The sequence below is a fragment of the Corythoichthys intestinalis genome, chromosome 7 (assembly GCF_030265065.1).
Source record: "Corythoichthys intestinalis isolate RoL2023-P3 chromosome 7, ASM3026506v1, whole genome shotgun sequence".
Classification (NCBI taxonomy): Eukaryota; Metazoa; Chordata; class Actinopteri; order Syngnathiformes; family Syngnathidae; genus Corythoichthys; species Corythoichthys intestinalis.
The window spans coordinates 15,909,141-15,932,495 of record NC_080401.1 but is presented as its reverse complement, the minus strand read 5'-3'; the positions used below and the strand labels follow the sequence as shown (position 1 = coordinate 15,932,495).

Here is a 23,355-nt window from a genome sequence, read left to right as displayed (position 1 = left end):
TGCATTGGGTTTTTTTCTGTTAGCATGCTGCTCTCGTTTGTAACCTCTACCATGTGTTTGAATGTTTTTATTTTGGCTTTTTGGCTCGCTGTCTATCGTCTTAGTTAACCTTCAAGTTTGTAGTATTGAGCTCCGTCGACCTGCTTTCACGGGGTCCTTTTGTTATTTCTTCTATCCCGCGATCGCGTGTTATTTTTTTGTTTGCAATCATTAAACCCTTGTACGTATCCCCCGCTTGTTGTCTGCTTCGAGTTCCAACTTTGTTTCCGCATTTGCGGACGCTAACAATTATAAGTAATCATAATTGACCACAGCATCCCGTCTCTCTATTAGCCTCCTTTATTTCGGGAGGGGGGAGTCCCTTATTTCTATTTCTGAAAGGTGGCAACCCTACTTTGGAAACAGTTCCCAAATTACTGAGGCATTTCTTTCAGTAAAACACAATAAAAGTAAAGTAGACGTAGTGAACTGACCAGAGATTGTTGCTCCGATCCAGCGCCCTTCTTCTGGATAGCAGTCCTGCTCTTGCAGGCTCAAACTCGTTGTGTTCGTTCACATATTTTATGTGAACGAACACAACGAGTTTTATGTGTTAGTGTTTTATCAGGTTCGAGGTATTGAAATTGGCCGATTTAACTCCACATCTGGAAACTTTCAGGCCGCAAATCTTGCATGCAGCCATTGATTTTAATCGACGGGATTTCTATTTTGAAATACTTCCTGATCGCCGCCATTTCTCCTGGTTTGTTTTTCATCCATATGAAAAAGCGGCCTTGTTATTGGTTAGGAGTGCTCGCTCTCATTGGTCTGGAGCAGGCCAATAGCGATAGCTGCTTGGTGTTCACGTGTCATCACACAACACAGAGACAGAGTGTAGTGAGCGCCAGGAGGAAAAAAAGGCTGCGGTCAAATGTTATAATAATGGACCAGTAAATGGTATCGGCGCCGTCTTTGTTGGTACTCGCCGATACCGATACCACCATTTCGGGCTGGATTGGCGCCCCCTGCCGATACTAGTATCGGTACATCTTTAATATATATATATATATAAATCAATTTCAATCAGTTTTTGCTCTTGTACCCCTCTATAAAATAAACTGCTGTATTTTAAGCTAAAAGAACTGTTGTGTTTGATACAACAATGTCTATATGCTGCCATAGCAGTTTTATGGCGCATTAAGCCCCCAAACTATTTTTTATTTGTCCGTTTTACCCTGGAGAAACCCTTTTACAAACACAGCGCAACTGCTTTTGTTTCAACCCAGCCATAAAAAGAGGTAAGTAATTATATTTATTATTTGAAATGTCTATCATTTTTAGCTTAGAATCATTAATTGATATCTAATATTTCGTTTTTTAAAAAATGACTATTTACTCGCATATTTTAAACTTTTAAACAAATTACGTCACAATGAAAAAAATAGTGTCTGCAAATGGGTCACGGATATCTACCTCATAACTATCGCTGTATTGTATTTTTTTTGTCACTGTCGCATTTTCCCTGACATTTTAGATGATAAATAATCGATCCAAACAAAGAAAATTGAAAAAAAAATGTTTAGAAGGGTAAATATTTGAAAAAGAAAATCTCGACCACTTCTTGATGTCTGCAATTTCTGCATTGTGACCTTTGTTATATTACCATGTTTTACTCTTAAAATCCCCTAAAAGTCCGGCTGTGGCCAATCACAGCTGTGTCTTGACGCTCAGTGAGACATGCTACACGGAGTTTTTGGATTGAAACAAGGTAAGTACGTGATGATATCTTGTTAAAATCAAGGTGTCTTTAATTATGCTCTCAACTCGAGTTACGGTTTAGGGCAGGGGTGTCTAAACGTTTTGCAAAGGGGGCCAGATTTGGAGTGGTAAAAATGTGGGGGGCTGACCTTGACTGACGTTCTTCATGTAGAACAATATATCTAAGCAAATTTTAGCCATTCTGTGTGTCACATTTGCTTTACTATTTTTTTTTATTAATAATTTCAACAATCTCGCAACTAGCCTTTGTGGCGCTCTCTTTCATCTCTCGGGCTCTTGCGAAATACTGCTGCTGTAAAATTAAACTAACTTCAAGTTGCTTCAATTTCTCGCTATGTATCTCCCCTGTTATCTTGTCGTACATGTCAGCGTGTCTTGTCTGGTAATATCACCTCACATTGAACTCTTTAAAAACAGCGACTGTCTCTTTGCAAATGAGGTAGACACAGTTGTTGTGTATTTTAGTGAAGAAATATTCCAATTTCCACCTATCCTTGAAGCGTCGGCCGTTGCAGTCAACTTTCTTTTTTGTTGATTCTCGCCATTTTAGAAAATTGGGAGTAAAGGGTCACACGGGCTAATGTTGCTTAGAGTACTGCTGCCTTTTAGTGGGTAAATGAGCAGCAGCATTTAGTGTGGAAGCAACTTCATATGCTGGTAGCAGTACTGCTGACCAATTTATTAGGTCTGTGTGCGGGCCAGACGTTATTGATTTTATAACAGAGGCTGGGGGCCTGATGAAATTTAACCGCAGGCCGCATTTGGCCCCCGGGCCGGACTTTGGACATGTCTGGTTTAGGGGTTTGAATTTTTTTTTTTTTTTTTAATTCCCTCATGTTCAAAATTGTTCTTCCCCCATGAAAATTGAGATTTTAAGCCTTCCAATGATGTATCACACATGCATATAGGACAATTTTAAAATTTGGCGAAATTGGGGATCTCAGAGTGGAACTTCAAGTCACCTGAGTGTTTTCCGCCATATATATAGTACATATATATATATATATATGTTTTTTTTTTTTTTTTGCTGTTGTTAATTTTCTTCAAATGTAACCATAAAAAAGACAAGAACAGACGGAACACAATAAGGCAAACCTATTTTATGTTTTTTAAAGTAATCATTTTTGTTATTGTATTTTTTAATATATATTTTATATTAATGAATGTATAATTTAATACAATGGTAATAACAACTAAATAAATGAAACTAAAATGAATACAAACATAAATACGCACTAATGGTTATGGCCCCAAGTAATACTCTAAAGTTGAGTTCTCTTTTTTTTTTTTTTTTTTTTGTATTTAAATCATTGCATGCCCCTGATGGTGATGGACGTCCAATTGATTTAAACCGGGAAGGCTGGCTGGGAATCCTCATGTTTCAGTGCCACTGACAGCACTAGACGTCCAATTCATTTTGACTGGGAGAGTAGTCAATGTGACAAATAAGTGCCCTGTGAGGGTTAAAATAAATAAATAGATGAATAAAGAAAAATTAATATTTTCGCATGAAAGGGGTAAGTATTAAGTTAATATAATGCTTGTTTTTGGGGTTTACTGTATCAAACTGGGAGCTGTTTTTTTGGTATGGGTCTCTGATTTTGGAAATCGAGATAACCAAACTTCTCATAATGTGTCAGTTCAGTTGTACACTAGTGGCAAAATCAAACCCCAATAATCATTCAATATCTACTTGTCTGAAACTTTATATTTGATACAAATCTTGCACTGGTATAAACTTATTAACAGTGGTCATAATGTTGTGGTTAGCTGAAATGGCTGTATTTATTCCCACCAATGAGTGCCTGGTGAGTCACATCTCATTTTGATGACTACATTTCTAATAAGATTAACAATAACATATTAAAACAAATATGACATATATAAGTGCTTGTCAAGAATCAGTAAACAACTGGGGCTGCTAGATTTCACTGTTGGGATAAAATGTCATTCCGTCCTGACCTCAAATGTTGTCACAAACTACCACTATGACCTATTGGCTTTCCACTGCCAAAAAGCAATGTGACTTTACTCCTAAAGAGAAAAACTCGACCAAATAGTGGCTTACTACTGACATCATAATCTTTTTTTTAGTTCATCCATAAATGGCTTTATAAGCCCTTATTGCAAAATTCATCAATATGAAACAAGATTTGATTTGCTGCATTTTGAACCCACCAAAAGGAATATGTCAACTATTACTTGAGCAAACCATTTAATTGTGTATACTGTGATCCCTCATTTTTTGCGGTTAATGAGGACAAGAACCCGCCGCGATAGGTGAAAAACCGCAAAGTTGCCCCCTCCCCAAAGTTTTCAATGTATTTATTCAGATTTAGCATTGGAAAGAGATACATATAAGACATCTTTTTTCACCTTTTTCCCAAAAGTATAATTAAAAATATATATTGCGGAAAACAAAGGCAAGACTGAAAAAGCAGTTTCTGCTCTTGCTCTCTTCTTTAAAAGAACCTGCTGTATTTTAAGCCAAAACAAATGTTGTGTTTGATAGAACAATATGTCTATATGCTGCCATAGCAGATTCATGGCGCATTTAGCCCCTGAACTATTTTTAATTTGTCCGTTTTACCCTAGAAACCACAGACATCAGACGTCGTCTGAAAACAATCAAAACATTTGTCTCTCAAATGATGTTAATCGATTCCAACCCCCCAAAGAAACTATCAAACTTTTAACTTTTTGTTTTAATTAAGAAAATAGATTTCCACGTATTGCAATAAAAACAACCAGTGATGAGAAAATTGATAAAGAGTTGAACAATGTCTGCATGATGGTGAATTCATCCTGTGGCAGAACATGATCAGTCCAAATAAGAGTGAAGCTTAATATCCCTGCGAGTATCATAATTGTTTTTTTACATGTGATGTTGTGCTATTCGTTTTTAGATGGCAGTTGTTCATGCTTATAACTAATTAAAGATAGCTTCATAAGCCTGAATGGTGTTCTATACTTTTGTTGGTTTTTGATTCGTTGGACAATAAACTTCAACTAGGGATGGTACATAACTGTATGATGCAAGCAACTTTGCGTTTTTTACAGCATGATTGTCAACTACCGTATTTTTCGGACTATAAGTCGCACCTGAGTATAAGTCGCACCAGCCATAAAATGCTCAACGAAGAGAAAAAAAAACATATACAAGTCGCACCGGAGTATAAGTCGCATTTTTGGGGGAAATTTACTTGATAAAATCCAACACATAGAACAGATATGTCATCTTGAAAGGCAATTTAAAATAAAAATACAATACAGAACATGCTGAATAAGTGTATAGTATGATAATGTTACATGATGCATGAACAACGAAATCCTAACATGGCTGGTACGTTAACGTAACATAGCTGTTAAGAGTTATTCAGATAACTATAGCATAAAGAACATGCTAGCAAGTTTACTAAATCATCAGTGTCACTCCAAAACACCAAAATAACATGTGAAATGACATAATACTGTGTTAATAATTTCACACATAAATCGCTCCAGAGTAGGGGAGAGTGGGGTGATTTGTGCCAGTGGGGAAGTTGCGCCACCCCGTTTCTAAGCAACCATAGGGGGGGAAATGGTCATGTGACCACACATTTTTGAAGACTCAGTCATTTCACTCATCCTGAAGAGAGCCTTATTACATGAGAGGTAGGCACATTTAAGTTAAGAAAACTGTTTTTTGCCTTACAAAGTAAAGTTTCTATGATCACGTTTTTTTTTTTATTGTTGTGTCTGAACAGTTAAGTTTGAAAACATTTCACTCATGTTTTAGTGCTTTGGTAAGCTACTCTATGAATCTGTACAGCTAGCACAATGTTAGCTCAAAATTGATGGATGATGCAATTTTTCCAAAAAGGTGGGGTTGGGGTGATTTGTGCCACAGGGCCTGGGTAGGTTGTGCCAGTAGCACAACTCACAGGTAGATTAAAAGGGCTCTTAAAGAATCAAATCAAACTAAACTCATAAAATCTATAAATTTACCCACACCACAAAAACTTAGTGGTATATCCATAAGGGAGCAGAAATTTATATTGCCCAGTAGCATAAGCAAGTGGGATGTTATGTAGTAGGCCAGATCTGTGAATTGGATTGCATTCAATTTGGTCTTTATCAGAATTTCATTTTGTTCTGATTCTGAACATATGTTTATGTGGCGCTAGGCCTTGTTTCAGAAAATTTGCCTTCAATTTTATAAATTACCTTTAAATAGAATTGCTGTTTTTTTTTGTTTGTTTGTTTGTTTCTTTTGACTAAACTTTGTTCTGATGTGTTCATGGAGCGCTAGGTCTTGTTGAAAATTGACCTCTGATGTGCTCATTTGGCGCAATGGGCTTGTAGAAAATTGGCCTTTGATGTTGCAAAATAAGTTTAAATAAACCTTAAATGAATAATTTTGAATGTTACTTTTCTAGCAGAGATAAAATATTCTGTTTCACTTCAATAATCAATGGCACAATTTACCCCAATGCATTCTCTCCAAAGGCAAGGCAAGGCAAGGCAAATTTATTTATATAGCACAATTCAACACAAGGCAATTCAAAGTGCTTTACATCACATGAAGATCATAAAAATCACATTTAAATCAATACAACGTAAACACCAAGACAAAAGACCGCATTTAATCACAAATAGAATAAAAATAAAAATAAAACAAATATAACAAAAACTACTACTAATAATTATAATTGAAATCAGCAATGGAGATAAGCACAAGAGTAATAGAAAGCAGGTAGATTGAAATATATAGCCAGTTATGGATATGAAGTGCTAAACAAAAGTGTTTTTTGCCCTGATTTAAAAGAGCTAACAGTTTGAGCATACTTCAGACGTTCAGGTAACTTGTTCCAGAGGTGAGGAGCATAATAACTAAATGCTGCCTCACCCTGCTTGGTTCTTGTTCTTGGAATATGCAGAAGACCCGTTCCAGACGACCTTAGGGGTCTAGATGTCTCATAGGAATCTAACAAGTCAAGCATGTATTTTGGTCCAAGGCCATTAAGTGTTTTGTAGACGAGCAGTAGTATTTTATAGCCTATCCTTTGACTCACTGGAAGCCAGTGTAGCGATTTCAAAACCGGTGTAATGTGGTCCAGCTTCCTTGTATTTGCGAGGACTCTGGCTGCAGCATTCTGTACTAGCTGCAGCTTCCTGACTGATTTTTTATCAAGACCCGTAAATATACCGTTGCAATAGTCCAATCTGCTGAAAATGAATGCATGCATAAGTTTTTCCATGTCTTGTTGAGTCAGAAGCCCCTTAATTCTGGTTATATTTTTTAGGTGGTAATAAGTGGATTTAGTGATGGACTTTAGATGGCTATCAAATTTTAGGTCTGAGTCAATAATTACGCCAAGGTTTCTGACTTGATTTGTAGCTGTAAGTGACATTGTTCTAAGTTGCCTGCTTATCTTTACCTTTCCTTTTTTGGCCCAAAAATGATCACCTCTGTCTTCTCCACATTTAACCGGAGAAAATTCTGGCACATCCATTCACTGATTTGATGAATGCATTTACTCAGGGAGACTATGGGACTATAATCATGTGGGGACACAGAAATGTACAGTTGTGTGTCATCTGCATAGGCGTGATAGGAGATGTCATACTGTTCCATTATCTGAGCTAACGGAGGCATATAGATGTTAAATAAGAGTGGTCCAAGAATTGACCCTTGAGGGACGCCACACGTGAATTTGGTTCGTTCTGACTGATAGTTTCCGATTGACACAAAGAAATCCCTATCATGTAAATAGGATGTGAACCACTGAAGAATAGTGTCAGTAAGCCCTACCCACTGTTCCAATCTGCTGAGTAGTATGTTGTGATCAACCGTGTCGAATGCGGCGCTGAGATCCAATAGTAACAGAACAGATGATTTGCCTGCATCGGTATTCCAACGAATATCATTTAGGACTTTGATAAGCCTTATGTTAAGTTTGAAAACATTTCACTCATGTTTTAGTGCTTTGGTCCAAAGGCACAACTTACCCCGCACTGGGGGCAAGTTGTGCCAAAAGACCACTTTTTTTGAGAAAGCTATATTTCTTAAATACTATAGTTCAGATCCAAAATGATTGTTCCCAAAGATGCACCACATTCTGAAATATATGTTCATATTGCAGTTGGATAGATTCCTATCATGACCTCACTTTAAGTAAAAACTGGCACAACTCCCCCCACTCTCCCCTATAAGTCGCACCCCCAGTCAAACTATAAAAAATAACTGCGACTTATAGTCCGAAAAATAGGGTAGTACAAACTCATTCTACAACAATAACCTGAAAAAAATACAAACTTATAGATGCCATTTGTTTTTATTTAGGAGGGTGGGGGGTTAAAATCCAGATGGAAGGACGCTGGGTTTGTCGTCTTCACAGGCAAAGCTATTTCTCATTAGTAAGGCTTGTGCGCCCTCTTGTGGATTTGATAGCGTCAGACAGGGCATAAAAATGATCAATTAAAATTACACCCCCAAAAACAACAAAATCAATTGCTGTTGATCACGAGTGTATCACAATGTATTGACTTTTCACCCAAACCAACATGAATTAGTTTTGCTTAACGAGTTTCAGGGTGTTTCTTTACAAAACCGTTTGTGCCTATATGAGCAGTAAACCACTTAAAATCGAGGATAGGAAGCGGGCCCGTAACGGGTTACATCGCCAATAAACCTAAATAGGTGAACCTATAACCCAAAAACGTTAAAATGCTATAAGTATACTGCTTAGATGTCTTTAAACCCAGTTATTAATACAAGGAATGTATTCCTGATCATCTGCCTTTAACGCTGTCAAAATGTGAGGTTATAAAAGCACAGCAACAAATGTATTAAAGTATAAAAATAATATATAACAATGTATCATACTTGACATACCCCATTTCATTAGTCACTTAAGGATATTTAAAGTGCTCAAGTGGTAGCCGGCTGCCATCAATAACCATATACTGTCACTTTGTCCTGAAGTATTGCCTCTTGCGTCAGAGACATAACAGTGTGTATCTTTTCGTGGCTACTGTAGACCTGCTCAGCACCCGACTCAATAGAGATGCCATATTTCTGGCTCCGTGATGTCCAATGGTGAAGGCATAAGCTCCTAGTGATTCTCCATCACGTCTGATGGCAATGTCTCTTGAACAGGACTGCCCAGCGTTTCCACATTTGGCAGCGAAACGGAGGGCTCAGAGTCTCCAGCTGAGGCATTCGGGTCCTACAGGGGCAGGAATTGCTATTACTGACAGATGAAACATCAAAAAGTACAGAAGAGGATTAAGGCCACTTAAAAAGGACAAAAAAATGCGACCAAGATTCTGAGAACAAAGTCAAAATTCCTACTTTATTCTGACATTAGAGTCAGAATTCTGACTATTCTGTGAGGATGCCCCAATCTGATCACGTGATTGGAAATTGGGTCAATAGTGGCATTTTTCAGAGGATTGGAATCGGGTGAAAAGCATTGGGTTTTTAATCCTAAAAAAAATGTTTTTCTGATTCATAGTAGTGGCCAAAAATTTTACTCAAGTATGAGTAACGTTACTTCAAAATAATATTACTCAAGTAAAAGTAGTCTTACAAAAATGTGCTCAAGTAATAAAGTACTTGGTAAAAAATACTCAAGTAATGAGTAACTGCTTATATATTTGTTGGATTTTTATTTATTTTTTTATTTATTTTAAACAATGGTATTTTTTTCTGGGCACAAAGTTATCTATATGGACTGTGGTTATAATGATACTGTACAATAACCCATTACATAACCACATTTAGCCAAAGAAATTTAAATATATATATATATATATATATATATCACTGAATTCCGACAAGAGAAAAAAAAACATAATAAAGAATTATTCGTCCATAGAGGATGAGTGCCCTCTGGTGGAGAAAATAGTTCTAAGTTTGAACAGTAAAGAGTTCCTTCATAATTACCAATTTGAAATTAAAAGGATATCTCCGATTTTCCGTGGTCAATCGGTGCCAAATAAAAACTGGGAGAGAGGTTTAAATCCACGCTTTCGAGTCATGTAGAGAGCAGCGCTCTATATGAAATATTTAATTTTTTTACGGTACTTTAAAGAGACCAAACGATTGAACAGGCTGGCATGAAGTTAGAACAGCAAGCTTGTGTCTGATTAGTATAACGGAGTCATGTGATTATTGTGGCGACGTCTGGCATCGCTGGACAAAAAATAAATGCAATATTTAGAATAAAGAGGAAAAATGTAACAACTCTTAGCGGAGTAAGAGTAGCGTTTTTTATTCACAAATCTACTCAAGTAAAATGTATAGCTGAGTAAAACTACTCTTAGAAGCACATTTTTCTCAAAAACTTAAGTAAATGTAACTGAGTACATGTCATGCGTTACTACCCACATCTGCCCCTCCTAAGCAGTGCGCCCAAACTGTCTAGTGCGGCTTGCGTTTGGTACTTAAGTTAACGATGACTGACAGGGTTATAACTTTGATATTGCCAGAAACGCTTGGTAGCTCTACAATCAAAGACACAAATGTGTCAGTCATCGTTAAACTTGCAGCCCAGTCATAAGTGTGCTGTGGCAACTCATTAATTAAGTGAGAGCCTGTTCTCAGCAGTGTGAGTGGATTTGAGGGGACATATTTACATTATGAAGGCGGCAACATAGGATAGTAACATGTTCGGACATGTTGTTCAAATAAAAACTTTTTGTCAGTATCGGATTAGGACTCTGTATCGGCAGATTCTAAAAATCAGTTGACTCAGACGCGGGTGCAAAACTATGCGATCGGGACATCCCTACCCTAAAGTCAGAAACTTGGCCAGCCCCCCCCTTCAGTGGCCCTTATCCTATTCTGTAAAAAAACACAATGGAAATTGCAGTTTGACAAATACATGCAATCAATTTTAAGCTGAGCCATGAACACTTTCTCAAAAGATGTGTTCACAGACAGATAAGCAATGATGACAAAGAAGTGTGATGCTATCCAGAAAAGACAGTATGAACAGATATTTCTGTATTTGGTTGTCACAAGGCTCTAACCTGCACATCCACTTTAGGTAGAGTCTGAGGGAGTCCAGATGGCGTCCTCTCTCTGGGCCTGTCTTTTGGATGTTCTAACTGAGATGAGCCGCAGTCGGTGGGTTTTTCCTTTATTTTAGCAGTCTGCCGTGACACCAAAACACTTGCGCCTCTTTGAGTCTCCTCCACCTCTGCATGGTCATCAGAGTCAGACACCATTCGAGGATCGGCCTCATCCCCTTGCCCGGCTTCAACACGCCTCTCACGTCGATTCCCGTCTAACTCCTGTTGGTTTTGGGAAGAAGACGCAGTACGCAAAGTCTCCACAAATATCCTGGCTGGCTCTTCTCGGGCCATGTTGAGTCGTGATCGGCAAAACTGATTGTTGTGCAGTCGGGCCTCATGTCCGTTATGCTGGGGACAATGCTGCGGCATGTCCCCTGCGTCCATGTGGCCACGGTTCTCAATTTCTTGGAGATGACGCTGCTCTGTTGGTGGAAGGGGCTGATCCCTTCTATGCCGGCGTAGAGGTGCAGTGATGCCGTACTGGAAAACTGCCTGCACACTTCCATACATGAAGACCTGAAAATAATAATTTTACCACTTCTTTATTTGATGAATGCCTTAGGACTTAAATACGTTGGGTAATAAATAACTAAAAATGATAACAATTCAAGTGTCTTTACCACAATGGCAAGCACAATAGTAAGGAGAACGGGGATCTGAAGGGTGATGGGAAGATCTTTGAGGAGTGCCCGGAGAAACTCGCTTATCCCAAGGCCGACATGCTTCAGTGGCTCTGTGATGAGGGTCGTGATAGTAACCGAGATTGCCTTGACAGATGGAAACATTTTGTATAAGGCACATTGAAATAACATAACTGGGACGTGTGTTTCTGTTTGCCACATGGAGTACTTCCAATGCAGCTGAAACGTTGATTTGCTCGATGGCGCTTGCCGTTTGCAGGTGAGCCGAGTCAAGTTAAATTCTATGGAGTTTTGCCCCATGCTCTTGTGGCGTCTCTCCAAGGATTCCTGCTTCCTCCCACATCATGTCATGTTCATTAAAGACTTGAAATATTTGAAAGCTGCAAATGTAATTGACTAGCACTTAGTTTAAGGTTAACCCCATCTCCTCACCCAAAGTCTGCGAAGATGGGTTTCAGCTCACCCACAAAGATAAGCAGTATAAAAGAAATGTTGGGGTAGATATGGAATTTTGGTAACAAATGTTACCATTCTGCATGCACCTTGGTGGGAGGTACGAGTAGAATGGGGTTGACCATAAGGACTTCATAGTATCTCTTGCAAGGGTCGTCCTGCAGTGTCCACGTGCTTCTGAACCACTCTGTAGGGATGTTAACAAATACAATATTAACATGCAGCCTAATCATCACATCCATTTTCAGTGCAAACACTGTTATTCTGTTGAAGGATTTTTCTGGGCAAGAGAACTGCTGCTACACTAGCGTAGCTTTTTCTTTGTAGCTGCACGTTGAAAGAGTGTTTTTGTACAATATAAAAGCCAACGTATCTTCCAAAAATATCAATTACAATCCAATTCAGTCCAGTCATTATTTTAAAGAATTGTGATGATTCTATACGTGATCACTACTTGGCATGTGCCGGTTACCGGTTTCAAGGTTTACCGTGGTATGAAAACGTCACGGTTTCAAAACCACTGAAATTTTCCGTAGTGCGGTATTAGCCATTTTTTATGTCCCAAAAATGCAGCAAGAAATCCGTGGCTTGGAGCGGCAGCGCTCACCCCTCCCCTCCAGTTGTTGCTCTGTCGATGATACTACACCTGAGCTTTTTCCCCCCTCAAAAAAGACAGTCGCTAATATGGGAGTACTTCGGCTACCGAAAATAAAACAGACGGCCGCGGCTTGGAGGAGGAAGGACAGCCGACTTGCTTGCGGATGGTGGTTGCCAGGGGAAACAACACCTCCAACATGATTTGACATTTACGTGACCATCATCTGTCAGTTAACACAAAATTTAAAGTAAGTAAACGCTGTCATAAACATTTCCCTTCAGCGTGTTTAGTGTGGCTAGAGATGGTAAACAAATACTATAACGTAAGCTTATTAATGAAGCAGATAGCGTGGCTAGTTAGCATGCCAAGACTGCTAAGTAGTTTCCGCTCTACAATTAGCAGCCTTTTGTAAAGTCTTCCACCATTGTAAACATCTGTTCGAAATAACATTTTCATAATACAGCCTGTTGTTTTTTTCTCTCTAGAATTTTTCTGTGTTGAGAATGGGTGTGTGTGTGTGTGTGTGTGTGTGTGTGTGTGTGTGTGTGTATAATGTGTAAATGATGCTACGAGTCATACACGCACACTCCGTCTCTTACTCTCACTCTCCATTAATATTCCCGCTCTTTTTCAGGCATGTAATTGATGTTGCAATGTTACTTAAATTCCATAATTTGTTTTGCTGCTCTTTTTTGTTGTATGAGCTGTATATGTTTGCGGTCTTGACGGGAACGGTCATGGCCTGAAATAAACGAATGAAATGAAAATCAAATGAAACAAATTAATATTAATAGCAGTAGTGGTGTTTTGCATAAAATCAATTTGATCACATATTGTTTAAGTCCAGCTCTGTATTACCATGGGTTCTTGTTGTAATGTTGACCAACTTGAGCTGTGGATTTAGTCTTTAAGTTCTATTTATTTCAATATTATGTATGTACAGTATGTATTTAATGTTTTAATTATTTTATCTATGTATTTTAACATTATAGTCATGTTGATGTTCCAATTTGCAAATGTTTTTTTATTTTTAAACTCATACAGGTCAAAAAAAGAGCTATAATTGCAATATCGTGATACAGTGAAACCACAATATTGTTTAAGGTTTTCATACAGTCAAAATCTATTAAACAGATTTTAAAAAGCAGAGGTTGAAACCAGTAGTGTTTCACGACTGTTTTAAACCTTTTTTTTTTCACTGCATTCTACTGTATAGCATAAGATATTTGTATTGTATGCGACAATTTTACATTGTAGTTTCTAGAAAAAAAATTTGAGCTCTCACTCAACCATAAATCATGGTTCAAATGCTTTGATTTCCAGTTTGGGAATGTGCTCTCCCTAGCTTTATGTCCTTGCTGCATCCATTGTCCTTTTTGAAGAATTCCCAGATATGTAAAGTACTTAATATGGTCAGAAGCACATACATGTGATATTTCACCATACCTTTCAAACTATCACGCCAGTCAATTGTCTTCACTCCAGTGCATTTTTCATAGACACCATCCATCTTCGCAATGTTGCTTTGGTGCTCAGCAAATGCAATCTAACAAGAAAAAAAAATCTTAGAATCTCTATCCAATCGGAAGGCCATTGATAAACATCTTTAAGCATGGCCAGAAAGTGATTTATCTCACCTTGTACAGGTACAACCAGTTCCACACAATACTAACAAAGAAACAGATGGTAAACAGCCTCTTGAACTGCACAAACCAGGAGATGCAAGACCACAGCTGAGTGCAGATGATGACCATGAAGATCAAAATACAAATTGCCAACTAAAAGGGGAGAAGATATGAAAGAAAGAAAACACTTTATGGTGACAGTTTAAGGAGTTTGGATGTCAAGTGTACGCACATATTTGTTACCCAAAATACCAATGAGCACAGCCTAAAAGTTTGGTCAAAAATGAAACCAAGATCCAAAGCTCCTTTTAAATGAGTATAATTTCTCAAACACTATCATGATAAACAGTGCATGTATCCCCACAGCAATTCCCTTCTGCACAAAGTTATACAGACACAAAAAACATGGCAGAAAACACTCAGGTTACTTGAAGTTCCGCTCTGAGACCCCCAATTTGGCCAACTTTCAAAATTGTCCGATATGCATTTGCGTCATCATTGGAAAGCTTAAAATCTCCGTTTTCTGGAAGAAAAAAATTTGTGAACAGGAGGGCATGAAAAAAAAAAAAATTTAAACAACAAAACCCTAACTCGAGGTGAGAGCACGCGAGAGCAGAATTAAAGACGCCATGACTTTAACGAGATATTATCGCATACTTACCTTGTTTCGATCCAAAAACTCCCTGTAGCATCTATCACTAAGTGTCAAGACACAGCTGTGAATGGCCACAGCTAGATATTTTGAGGATTTTATGCGGAAACATGGTAATATAACAAGGGTCATGATGCAGAAATCGCAGACATCAAGGAGTGGTCGAAAATTTCTTTTTGATACATTTACCCTTTTAAAATGTTTTCTTTGATTTTTCTTTGTTTGGATCGATTATTTATCATCTAACATATCGGAGAAAATGCGACAGTAACAAAATAATATAATTAAGCAATAGTCATGAGGTAGATATCCCTGACTTTTTTACAGACACCATTTTTTTCATTGTGACAAAATTTGTTTAAAAGTTGAAAATATGTGAGTAAATTTTTTTAAGTCGTTTTTTTTTTTTTTTTTTTAAACGAAATATTAAACATCAATTAATGATTCTAAGCTAAAATCAACAGACATTTTGAATAATAAATATAATTAATTACGTTCGTTTTATGGCTGGGTTGAAACAAAAGCGGTTTCGAGACGTCTGTAAGCGGGGGTTTCCAGGGTAAAACCGACAAATTAAGAATAGTTTGGGGGATTAAGGTGCCATGAATCTGCTATGGCAGCATATAGACATATTGTTCTATTAAACACAACAGTTCTTTTGCCTTAAATTACAGCAATTTATTTTAAAGAGTGTAAGAGCAGAAACTGCTTTTTCACCCTGGTTGGTGTTTTCCGCCATATACATATATATATTTATAAATTAAAATTACTTCTGAATTTGTTTCCTTATATAGCAGATACAAGTTTCTTAGCCATCAACAGCCAGGGTTGCTGTCCACATTCTTTTCACACTGAATGCATTGACGTCATGAAACTCAGTTGTGATAAAGGTTACAGTATGCTTGCATGATTACTTTGTCTTCAGTAGGCTACTTCCCCTTCTTACTTTCAAAAGTGTGTCCAGCTCAATGCCAAAGGTGTCTTCAAACCGCCATCTCCAGGCATCGTAGTCATGTGGTCGAACTTTAACCAGAATCTGACTGATGGCATTGTCCAGAGCACCCGTTCTGCAACAGTCTTCTCCATCGAGAAAGTTCTGAATCTCTGCCATGCCTTGGCCGGATAGTCTGATCATAGCGTCATAGTCTACGGTGTCTTTGGGCTGTTTAAGAGCGGCACAAATAAGGTTAGGGTCAAACGAAAAAAAAAATCTAGTTGGAATACTACCACCACTACCATTCTGAACACCCTGGATGAAAAATATGTTTTGCTCAAACATGAATAGAAATGTTTATATGTTACTTCCTAATGTAATTTTTCAGAAAATTCAAACAAAAATTTAAAAAATTACCTTGACATAACAATTTTAAACTGCCATAATTTCTGCATTGGGTTTAAAATTTGCATACTCCAAAAAAATCTTTCCCGAAGAACAAGAAAACATGTTTGTTGAACAATTAAAAATACATAGTCAAAGAGCATTTTTCAACCATTTCATTTTTCACTGAAACCTACATGGGCAGTCATCACTAAACCATTGTATTGATTTGTGGGAAAAACATGAAATTTGTAGTTTGAAAGTTTTGAAAGTTTGGAAATAGGGGTTTTTGGTAGTGATGCACGATAATACATTTTTCAACCGATATCGATAACCGATAATTTCCTGCCCCTTCCACCCGATAACCGATAATGTCACGCCGATAATTCTATTCAAATATGTATGTAAAATTTTAAAGTATACAAAGATCAAATGTTACTGTACAAAAATGTAATTTAGTGCTATTTTTTTCCACATCAAATGTGAACAAGTAGTAAATTCCAACATCTAAACAATGGCAATGACATTGTGTAATGGTAAGCTTTTGGCAACAATTACTTAGCGAGTAAACACCCAAGTTGCACAAAAATGCCTTTAAAAGTAAGCCATTCCTAACATATATCACATTACTACACTGCAAAAACACCTCCTTAAAACTAACAGAATTGGAAAAAACTGTTGATTGCACACATTTGGTGGCTAAATTAAGTATATAATTATCGGTTTGCATTATCGGTAGAATTTCGTTTTATCTGGATTATCTGTGTGACGTCATAATTACCATTATTGGCCGATAATTATCGGAGACCGATATTATTGTGCATCTCTAGTTTTTGGTCCTATACCATCGGCGTACTATGGCAACATACCATTTCAACTCTCCGTATGTCCTTCAAAAGCCTGCTAAGGAATCTTTTAAAAACAGGATTACATGTTGGCTGCTGGGAGATCTGTTTCATACTCTTCTTTTGGGCTTCGACCTGAAGAAAAGCAAAGTGTTGAGTACATAAATTGAGGAAAATAAGTATTTAGTCAACCACTAATTGTGCAAGTTCTCCTACTTGAAAATATTAGAGAGGCCTGTAATTGTCAACATGGGTAAACCTCAACCATGAGAGACAGAATGTGGGGACAAAAAAAAAAAAAAAAAAAAAAAACAGAAAATCACATTGTTTGATTTTTTAATAATTTATTTGCAAATCATGGTGGAAAATAAGTATTTGGTCTATACTAAAAGTTCATCTCAATACTTTGTTATGTACCCTTTGTTGGAAATAACGGAGGCCAAACGTTTTCTGTAACTCTTCACAAGCTTTTCACACACTGTTGCTGGTATCTTGGCCCATTCCTCCATGCAGATCTCCTCTAGAGCAGTGATGTTTTGGGGCTGTTGTTGGGCAACACTGACTTTCAACTCCCTCCTAACCCTGTGGCGTCAAAATGATAACAAGAACGGGGAGCAAAAATCCCAGAACCACACGGGGGGGACCTAGTCAATTTGCCTGGCTCTGCCACACTATTCTCCCTGTATTTTTCAAACATTGAGAGAAATAGTCTGGGAACCATCACATTAACGGCCTTTTCGAGCAGGTACAAAATCAATCGACAAATCAGATTCGTTTATTTGCGTGACGTGTTCTTCACGAGCAACGTCACTCTTGCGCGTCGAAAGTCGTCTCCACAACACAGGTGGTCAACGGGATAACCGAGAACATGTTCCAATCCGCGGTAAATTCTGTTTTAAATTACCAAAAACACATCGACACGAGTCATTGACAATAGTCTGTCTCGCGCTAGCCATGTTGAATAAACTCCGCTCTCTTCGTATGTTTACTTCCGCGCGCAAGTCCCTCATGCTTCCGTCGTCAGTTAATAACGTCACGTCTGCCCGTCGCTGATTGGTCCACTCCGCTGTCTGTTTGCTGTGGCTTGCTCCGCTCTGGAAATTGTATCCGTTGGAATGGTGGCCAGACTCAATAGCTGGAACAGCGTTGAGTCTGGTGTACCAGGCAACTAGTCAATGACCTACAGATAGCTTGGACCACAGTAACAAAGGCTACTATCAGTAACACTATGCGCCGCCAGGGACTCAAATCCTGCACTGCCAGACGTGTCCCCCTGATGAAGAAAGTACACGTCCAGGTCCCGTCTGCGGTTCACTAGAAAGCATTTGGATGATCCAGAAGAGGACTGGGAGAATGTGTTATGGTCAGATGAAACCAAAATAGAACTTTTTGGTAGAAACACAGGTTCTCGTTTTTGGAGGAGAAAGAATACTGAATTGCACCATACCCACTGTGAAGCATGGGGGTGGAAACATCATGCTTTGGGGCTGTTTTTCTGCAAAGGGACCAGGACGACTGATCTGTGTAAAGGAAAGAATGAATGGGGCCATGTATCGAGAGATTTTGAGTGAAAATCTCCTTTCATCAGCAAGGGTATTGAAGATGAGATGTGGCTGGGTCTTTTATCATGACAATGATCCCAAACACATAGCCAGGGCAACAAAGTCGTGGCTTCGTAAGAAGCATTTCAAGGTCCTGGAGTGGCCTAGCCAGTCTCCAGGTCTCAACCCCATAGAAAATCTGTGGAGGGGGTTGAAAGTCCGTGTTGCCCAACGACAGCCCCAAAACATCAAAGACAATCAACAATGAAAAATGTTGAATCAATGTTGCAAATACCGACGACACACGACAGTGACATTGAAACAACGTTGTTCTGTGGTATGTCAGGCTATGGTTGGGTTAAAATTGTTTTATAGTTGATGAACTAATGTTGACAAATAGTTGACTTATAATTGACCGGGAAATATGATTGAAAAGTCATTTAATTATGGATGAGCGGGAGTTTTGGTCGAAAAATATTTGTGTTCTTGGTTGATTGGGAAGACAGTGAATCACCTCAAAGGAACTCCACTGGAAACGCCTCAATTAAGGATAGCCGCATGTAAAGGTATGCCTGCTGCGCTTTTTCAGAGCCGTTACCAGCAATGATGACTCATGGTAGAAAGAAAGTTTGTCATTATTACTTGTATATGAAACCATTTGTCTGACACAATGTGACAAAGTTGCCAAAATTGTAAGAAATTGTGCATTTCCTGTGAAGTCATTTCCTCTTTGATATGATAATGCAGTTTTGTTTGTATTTTTCAGAGTCACTGAAGAGACAGACGGGGATGGACGTGTCAGAATATGCAATCGCTGCTGCTGTGCAGAAGTGGCTATGCTATGCCCCAGACCACATTGGTGGCAAGGTTCGCAGCAAAGCTTGTCAGACAGAAGAGGAGGCTTAAGTTTGAAATATTTTTACTGAGCGTTATTAAAAATAATTTGAAATCGATAGTCTTTAAGTTTGTATTATTTCATAATATTTATTCGGTATTTTATTAGCCTAATAGTTTCATCTGGCTGTAAATAAAGCGGGACCTCTAAATAAAGGCATATTTGAAAGCTATAATAGCATCATGGTTGAAAATATAGGAAAACATAACATTGAGTCAGCGTTTTTCCAATATTATTAATAATCGAAATTACATTTAGGTTTTGTAAGGATTTCAACGTTGGAACAACATTAATTGAGGGTGCAAAGTGACGACAAATCAATGTCGGGTGACAACGTTGATTCAATAAGATTGACAGCGGAATGTTGGTCCAACATCTTTTCAATGTCTGTCTGCTACCTGGGATATTTTAACAAATGGTTTTTAAGCACTTCAAATGTAATAATAATACGTTTTAAACATGCTACTGTCCCACTGAATTATTTTTAAACAAGAATAACGTACAAAAATGCTTGCCTTTATTAAATGCTTCATTGAGTGAGTCCACTCAAAACCGCTCCAGCTGCTCACACAATGCATTGCCACAGCAAGTGTTAAACAAGCAAAACGATGATTGACTCATGCGACGCTTTGAAGTTTCAGCTTGAAAGAATCTCTGGCAAGATCAAACCTTAACATCTGTCAATCATCGTTAACTAAATAAGCAACTCCAGTGCACTGCCTGACCAGGAAAAGCAACAGGAGGGAGAGTGAGACTACGTGACCGGATCTGTGGCCTATACTACGAAGCCGGTTTTCTGGGTTAGCAGGGTAACTTCGAGAGTAACTTCATCACGTGCGACCTAAATTCGCAGCTAAGCGAGACTACGAAAGGTGGATATGTTGGAACCGAGAAGTGTTGCCATGGCAACACACGCCACACGCCAAACCTGGTCGTCTCAGAGTTAGAGCTTGCTTAACCCCAGAATTCTAATTAACCACGCTCTATTTAAACAGCACTCCTCCGCGGACGTGTCCTCCTGACAATGACAGCGTACCTGGACGACCCAAACGACATTGGCACGCGGATTGTGAGGGGCTCTCTTCGGAGGGCATGGGTTTTTGGAGACCGCCAGAATCCGCTGGCGTACCCGGAAGATGTTCTCCATGAAAGATACAGATTTTCAGCTTAGGGAATTCTTTACCTGTGACAAATGATCGAGGCGGACGTCGCTAATGTAACCCGCCGAGTCAGGCCCTCAAAACCGCGCAGCTTGTGTGCCTGTCCGTGCGCTCTTTTGCTAGGGACAATATATGTATTCCATCTGTGATGCGGAATACCTGCGTAAGAACACTGTATGCCGTGCGATTCGGAGTGGGGTATGGAAACGCTTCAAATTGATTGTTAAAATCGCTGAATGTAAACGAATGCGGAGCATTGCTCTCATTCAAGAAATATATTTAACGAACTTTCCAGCGTTATTTCGTTGTGTAAATGCAGTTATAATAATCATAGAAAAATGTAGACTATTTAAACATTGAGAAAACTTGCGTTTTTTTCTGCCAACTCGAAGAGATTAAATTGTCAAATCCACTGATAGGACAGACGCACAAATATAAAAGACATAAATGTTTATTGAATATGCATCTTAAAGTCTTGTTTAACTGAAAATTCGTTATAAAAGACGGGCTTTAATTTACGCAACAACGCATGGCATCCCGCATTTCTTTCTTCTCCTTGAGTCCTCACAAATATAACATTTTTTTTTTTTTTTTTGGTCGGGCTTGGGCCTGCAAATCAAGTTGATTGATCGGACTCGGGTCGGGCTGGATTTTTTTAGCCCCAAACTAAAAAAAGAACATACGTATTCATACAGTCAAGGGGACTAAACATACAATCATCCTGCCTCATGTGGTGATGCGCGATAAATTATTTCTTACTGTTAACGTACCAAATCTTCTTTTATTGTCCTAACAGCAGGCTTTATTTCTTTTGATGGACATAAGTAAACTGGCATATTGACGCATTCACAAATCACACGATCTGTAAATTCGCTGTCAATAGACCCGTCGAACTCTACTCGCCGAATCGGTGTTGGATTTCGCGGTGAGGGTGGATTTTAATCATCGCGCATTCCTCCTCCGTGAAGTAAGGTGCCCGTGCCATCGTCACAAGTAGTGTTTGACTCTGGTCTCCGCCCCCTTTTATGTGAACGCGCAGTAACTCTGACTGGGTTGACACAGGTTCGACTAATCAACCTCATAATCAGCGTCATAGCACCGATTGACCACAAACTAGACAACCAGGTTTTGTCAACTCCGGTTACCCGCTAGTAAACTGGATTACTTCTGGGGAGGTTGAACTCCGCTCGTAGTATAGGCCACAGGACAGCACATCTGTATTTATTTATTTTAATGGGGGGGGAAAAAAGTCAGCGATGGACTGAGGGCGCGAAGTTTGAAGTGTGAAGTAGGGAGGGATCGTTGTACACCTCTCCGCACACACAGAACCCTACTGGAACCGGAGTGTCAAGTAAAAAATATATTTTTGTAATTAGTATAATTGTGAAATAGTAAAGCCTGGTGTCATTAAAATACTTTGTAGTCCGAATCACCACAATGCGTCAGTCAAAACATGCGAGGCACACGAACTCCCCACCGACATACCCACTCCACAAACGTTAAATTCAAATATTGATTATTTGAATTTGATCTGGTACGCTGCATATAAATGAGGGACAGGATTTTGCCAAAACGCAAAAGAAAGGACAAACTAAAATAGCTTAAAAAGGACAATCCAAGAACTGTCAACAGAAATTGTCATGTAAACGTGGTAAAATGTCGTACAATGTTGTGGAATAATGTAACAAAATAAAACAAAACAGAGTACGCTAAAGTAGTGTGAAACCAAACCACGCACCTGAGTTTGTAAATCAGACAACTGTTGGTTGCAGACCGTAAGCTCAGCTTGACCACAGTTGATGTCCACGTTTTGTGAGCTTGGAACATTAACTGCCCTTGCTGGCTGCTATAAGAAAGGGGAATACACATGGATACATTCAAAAACCACTCAATCGTGTGTTTTGGGGCTTTTTAGTCAAAATGTTAATTTAATCAGATTAAAACCCTCTCAACCTCGGCGGGCTTCCTCATCGTTTTTGTGCTTGCGTCGTAATTGAGCAAGTCATAGGGATCCAGCCAGTCGTCGTCCAGCTGCTGACTGGAAGCCAGCATCAGGTAACCGAACAGGATGATGAGCCGCATTGTGGCGACGTTTCCACTTCACGGAAACTTCGAACTCCAGTTGTATCCAGTCGCGACAATTGTTTCGCTATATTTTCCAAGCGCGTTGTGTCCGTCTGCTGATCGTGAGTTCGTGGTGATCAGATAGCAAGCATTCTCAAAACACAGAAATTCAGGAGGCGCAAGGCGAAAACAAAATAAAGTAAGGCGCCAGCACTTTCAAAAATGCCCTTTGAAAAATTACCGATGGACCAAGATGACACTCTTTTTCCGTATGTTGACAGCGTTCTGAATCTGAAGTTGACTGTTGTCGCGTCTGTACTGCGTCATCATTCTTCTTCTTGCTTTAAATGGCGGTGTCATCTCGTTTTAGGAAGCATTACCGACACCTACTGGGCTACAATTTCGGTCAGCGTATACTGGTAGAGCGCAAAAGAAAGAAAACCATAGTCTACTATACTTATTATCATCATCCATTTCTAAGAAACTAAACACCCCCAAACCGCATTATCTTAAATTTTATCATCATCCATTTCTAAGAAACTAAACACCCCCAAACCGCATTATCTTAAATTTCCTCTTTGGAAACTATATTTTAAAAAATCACTAAAGTCACATAAAATATATTTTTAAAGCTGTCACTGGTTCAGAACCCTGTGAAATACATTGCTCTAATCAGTTGCACCGTTCCTTTTAACCACAGCCTATAACAATCATGGTAAGCCTACAACTGTTTTTCCAGTGC

General features: G+C 38.7%; 1 protein-coding gene across 2 annotated transcripts; it reads right to left on the bottom strand.

Moving 5' to 3' along the window:
- Positions 1-5,629: 5,629 nt before the first annotated feature.
- clcc1 (chloride channel CLIC-like 1) lies at positions 5,630-22,945 on the bottom strand. 2 transcript variants are annotated; one of them, XM_057841686.1, is made up of 10 exons: positions 22,503-22,945; positions 22,288-22,392; positions 16,978-17,088; positions 15,737-15,952; positions 14,151-14,291; positions 13,960-14,059; positions 12,005-12,102; positions 11,442-11,588; positions 10,777-11,337; positions 5,630-8,969 (listed from the first exon to the last, which is right to left on the bottom strand). In XM_057841686.1, exons 1-10 carry the CDS (start codon positions 22,629-22,631, stop codon positions 8,856-8,858), a joined length of 1,722 nt encoding a protein of 573 aa, XP_057697669.1. In that variant the 5' UTR covers positions 22,632-22,945; the 3' UTR covers positions 5,630-8,855. The 2 variants fall into 2 exon arrangements, with proteins under 2 accessions (XP_057697669.1, XP_057697668.1); XM_057841685.1 differs by having other exon boundaries at positions 5,631-8,969; positions 22,288-22,395.
- Between the last annotated feature and the right edge of the window lie 410 nt (positions 22,946-23,355).

What these genes read in the sequence shown, in the direction of transcription:
- clcc1 (XM_057841685.1), bottom strand. Translation starts at nt 22,631, where the DNA reads ATGCGGCTCATCATCCTGTTCGGTTACCTGATGCTGGCTTCCAGTCAG. An exon ending in ACTGGTTGTACCTGTACAAG is followed by an intron (nt 14,060 to 14,150) that starts GTGAGATAAATC and finishes TTTTCTTGTTAG; the next exon opens with ATTGCATTTGCTGAGCACCA. An exon ending in CTATTGTGCTTGCCATTGTG is followed by an intron (nt 11,338 to 11,441) that starts GTAAAGACACTT and finishes TATTATTTTCAG; the next exon opens with GTCTTCATGTATGGAAGTGT.